Source organism: Pseudochaenichthys georgianus, chromosome 7 (assembly GCF_902827115.2).
Source record: "Pseudochaenichthys georgianus chromosome 7, fPseGeo1.2, whole genome shotgun sequence".
In the NCBI taxonomy this organism is placed as follows: Eukaryota; Metazoa; Chordata; class Actinopteri; order Perciformes; family Channichthyidae; genus Pseudochaenichthys; species Pseudochaenichthys georgianus.
The window spans coordinates 23369382-23373958 of NC_047509.1; the positions used below are offsets into that span (position 1 = coordinate 23369382).

Sequence of the window (4577 nt, forward strand, 5' to 3'; positions counted from 1 at the left end):
CGCAGCCATTTTGTTAGCTAGCTTGAGGTTACAGAGGGTAGCCGTATTACTGCTGCAAATATTCTCAGTGGCCTTTACGATTTATATACTTAAATCTCACCGAATACATTATTGTGTCGGTGTGTTACAATTTCCGGCCACAAGCTCATTGACAAAGAAGACGACTCGTGTCTTTAATGACGGTAAACAGAGCGCGAAACTGAATTGTCATTCATTTTTCAAGCCAGCTTTTTAGCTAGCAAGCTAACTTGTTTACGCGTGCTGCAAGTGGAGAAGAACATAACGTGGTTTTCATGGCCGCGGGATATTGTATGTTAGAAAGCTGTTGAGTGAGTGTTGGCGTTTCACACGCTTTGTCTCCGTCCGTCTGTCGTGTGCATTTTTGGTGCGTCACATTAACAAACTCGACGCTACAAACTCGTGTGCATCGTCCCTGTGTTTAGCTTTAGCTCAGTTAGCTGCCTTCACTAGCAGCGACCAGCCAATACGTGACCATGTCCGAATTGTACATTCGCGTGGCCGAGGATGAAAACGAAGAGCCCATGGAGATCCCCTCAGAGGACGATGGGACAATTTTACTGTCCTCGGTAGCAGCACAGTTTCCAGGGGCGTGCGGGCTGCGGTACAGGAACCCGGAGTCCCAGTGCATGAGAGGGGTCCGGCTCGTGGAGGGGGTCCTGCATGCACCTGAGAACGACTGGGGAAACCTGGTGTATGTTGTCAATTACCCCAAAGGTGAGATGATGGTGTTAATGGCTTGGCCTTTCACAATAATATTATGTCGTACTATATACCAAAGTAGTTCTATATTGAACATATTTTATTTAGAAATACTTATACTTAAGTTATTTACTTAGGATCAGCACCAATGTACACCAACGCATTCCCTTGTATGTCACAACGTACTTGGCAATTAACTGTATTATGATTCCAACATTGTATGACTCCAAACATGTTGCCAACCCTGTCCATAACGACTCAAATGCTGCTATTTGCAATGCTCACCAAGCTACAACACAAATTAAATCCTACCTACATTCAGGTAGAATTTATATGGGGTTGGTATAAATATTGCAAACACGTTTTTAATATAGACCTCTGGAGCATCTTTGGTTTGAATTGCACTTAGCAAAGGTTTATCAGCCTAGGAGATTTGTATATTAGTTTTACATGTGATTGGCTCTTTTTGTTTTTCCTTGTGTAACTCATCTATTTATTCTCCACAGATAACAAAAGGAAGATGGAAGAAATAGATGCTGCCTCGGCTGTAAAAGTAAAAAGGGGCTTTCAGAAGACGTCAGATCTCATTGTCCTCGGGCTGCCGTGGAAAACATCAGAACAAGACCTGAAAGATTATTTCACTACCTTTGGGGAGGTCATCATGGTGCAGGTACAGACAACACGCCTCGCTCTGAATATCTTTGCCGTCATTTCTTTGTCAGGCTAAGAGTGTAATAATTATATCTGGTTTTGTAAAAATTGGTATTTAAAGCTTGTATGTCTTCTGTATTTGCTCCAGGTCAAAAGAGATTTGAAGACTGGCAACTCAAAAGGATTTGGGTTTGTCCGGTTCACCGAGTATGAGACACAAACCAAAGTGGTCGCTCAGAGGCACATGATTGATGGACGATGGTGTGACTGCAAACTTCCCAACTCTAAGGTATTCTGGTCACCATTTTTAGCACATTGTATTGTTAAGAATCTCATTGTACAAATAAATAAGATTTTCTTTGGATCATGGGTCAGTTGATTAGTTATTGGTAGTCAGTATCTGGATTTTTGTTGTTGGACATCTCTATTTAGCCATGCACATTAATATTGAGTTATTTTCCCTATTCATAATGTTGGTTAGAATCCGACCTGAAAAAACACAACAATCATGTAGATGGCCGAACTTCCCGCTGTGCCTCTTTTCCTCAGGCGGGTCCCGATGAGCCCATGAGGAGCCGTAAAATCTTTGTCGGCCGCTGTACAGAGGACATGACCACCGATGAGCTGAGGCAGTACTTCATGCAGTATGGTGAAGTCACTGATGTCTTCATTCCAAAACCTTTTCGGGCATTTTCCTTTGTTACGTTTGCCGATGACCAGGTGAGATTCACTATAAAGTGTTATAAGTTGCAGTATAAATTAAGGGTATAATAGTGACTGTAGTGATAATCTTCTCCTAACACTTTTCTCAGGTTGCCCAAGCCCTGTGTGGAGAGGACTTGATCATCAAGGGCATCAGCGTGCACATCTCCAACGCTGAGCCAAAACACAATAATAGTAGGCAAATGATGGATCGAGGGCGGTTTGGGGCTGGGGGGTTCAGTCAGGGCTATGGCAATAACCGTGGAGGGCTAGGCAGCGGTAGTGGGGGGGTTAACTTTGGGGCTCTCGGCCTTAACCCGGCAATGGTGGCGGCTGCCCAGGCAGCGCTGCAGAGCAGTTGGGGGATGATGGGCATGCTGGCTAACCAGCAGGGTCTGACCACGGCGGCAGGCACAGCCACTACGGCCCGAGACCCCACCTATAGCTCCTCCAGCACCAGTTACAGCAGCCCCAGCTCAGCCAGCCTAGGCTGGGCGGCAGGTACCAACACCGCCTCCAACAGTGGCTTCAGCTCCGGCTTTGGCACCTCTATGGAGTCGAAGTCTTCTAGTTGGGGAGTGTAGATAGCTTGAAGCTTTTCAGTTGCTATTAGGCTAATCTGGTAAGTATACCTACAGCTGGGGACTGCTTATATCCTATGTTCCTATTACTAAAATATACTGCCTTTTATTTTGTTAAAGAGAAAGTTTATACTTGCGTGTGACTGATAATGTAGTCATGCATTGAATGGGTGAAAAGTTTAGTTTGTTAGTGGAAACTGCCACACTCCATTTTCTTTGTTTTTTTTTTAGAAAATGTTAAAGAGAGATGACTGTGCATGCGAGATAAATATTTATAAACATGCACGAGTATCTCTAGAGCCCCTCATCCCCTTTGTAAAACGGGCTTATTATAATTGTATATCTGTATGCAGTTGATTGCTTATTTTGTTTGTTTTTGTTGTGGTCTTTGGAAACGCCTTCATGAAAATCTCTTCTGCAGTTCACCAACTTTTCCCCAATTTCCCGGGAGGAAGCGCCTCATTGGCAGCAATGTTCGACCGGTCTCAATATCAATTCCCCTCTTCCCATGTGTAAATGCTTTGCCATCAAAGAACACAGCTTCACTCTGCATATACTGTGTTAGACGGTGGGTGTTGTCTTTTTTCCTCTCACCTTTTTATGGATATAGAAATCTTGTCTGCTCTTTTCACTTCTCAAGCTCAATGAGTGGGATTGATGTTGGACCGAGTGAGTGAGCGAACGGGAGAGAAAAATGAAAGAAGTGTGAGAAGGACTGTTTGTGCATTTTTTTTTTTTTTAAAGAAACAAATGCCTGCGAGAGTTGAGAAGAACCAGTGGCTTTGTGCGAGTGTGAGAGGAAGAAGCAAGTACGAGTGTGCCCCTAATGACATCACAAGGACATTTATTGCGTCTTGAGATCCCTTATGGTTTCTGCTTTCTCTCATTGTTTTCTATCAACCTTATTAACTCTTTAAAAAACAATGAAATGTCAAGTGCTTTGAGTATATGTACGTTTTTTGTAGCTTTCTCTTGCTGTCTGGTTTGATGTGAATGCTGTGTCTGGTTGTGTGCTTTATTTTTCTCCTTGTTACCACCCTCTCTGTGTGAAAATGTGACTTTGTGTTCGTGTAGTCTGTGTTGGGAAAACACTGAAAGTGTGTTGAAGTTTGAGGTTGATATGGAGAATGTTTGTCTGACAAGTTCCCATTGAAAGTTTGGGTTTGAAGTGGTTACGAATGCATTTTCTATGTTTTGTGAATCAAAGGGAAGTCTAAAATAAAACTGAATTTGACTAGGTATAATACAATCTTGACAGTGGCTTATTTTTGACGTAACATTAATTGAACTGCCAACACTTTAATTCACATGTATAGGGACCTCGGACACGGACAGCCCAGGTTTTCGTCTGAATCCGGGTTGGAGTCAGTTATGGAGAAGCTGAAGACATTGTTGGGGCACCGGCACAAACCAACAATGGAATTGCTGCACGACTGCCTTAATCCTGAAAAGGATCTTCTTCACCTCACTAGCAAGAAAACCTTGGACCATCACATAACCAAATTTAGAGCGGACCATCCTCAATTGGGCTGAGGTATTTGTTTATACCTACACGGGTCACAAAAAGGACCAAAGTCACACCTGCAATAGGTGGTGGTCATAGTTATTTTTCCAAATATGTGCAACACAAAGTCTGCTTTCTTAACCTACAACATGCATCTGTCAGTAAATGCTTTTCTTCTTTGTCCTCGTTACAGTCTAATAATTTAAGTATTACGTGGTAGGTTTATTTTCAATGTGATCGAAAATAATTTCAATAAGGCAGGATGTGTTGTCTGTTCTGATTGTAAAGTGGTTGGAATGTTTAAGCTAAGATTTTCAAAGGGACTTAAAGAACTGATTGAACGTGCCAGCAGGAATTCACACTTTCTGTATTGAAATATTTTAGTATTGCGGTGTAAAATAAAAGTTTTGAGTTTTTAA

At 42.5% G+C, this 4577-nt stretch overlaps 1 protein-coding gene across 3 annotated transcripts; it reads left to right on the forward strand.

The window, feature by feature from the left end:
• Positions 1–4577, forward strand: tardbpa (TAR DNA binding protein a). Of its 3 annotated transcripts, XR_004552458.2 has the most exons (7): positions 2–735; positions 1227–1390; positions 1520–1660; positions 1921–2091; positions 2184–2268; positions 3076–3222; positions 3971–4577. XR_004552458.2 is itself a non-coding variant. In XM_071203808.1 (6 exons), the coding sequence occupies exons 1-6, from the start codon at positions 495–497 to the stop codon at positions 4036–4038; spliced, it is 870 nt and encodes a 289-aa protein (XP_071059909.1). In that variant the 5' UTR covers positions 1–494; the 3' UTR covers positions 4039–4577. The 3 variants fall into 3 exon arrangements, 2 of the variants coding, with proteins under 2 accessions (XP_071059909.1, XP_033942557.1); XM_071203808.1 differs by lacking the exon at positions 3076–3222 and having other exon boundaries at positions 1–735; XM_034086666.2 differs by lacking the exon at positions 3971–4577 and having other exon boundaries at positions 1–735; positions 2184–3169.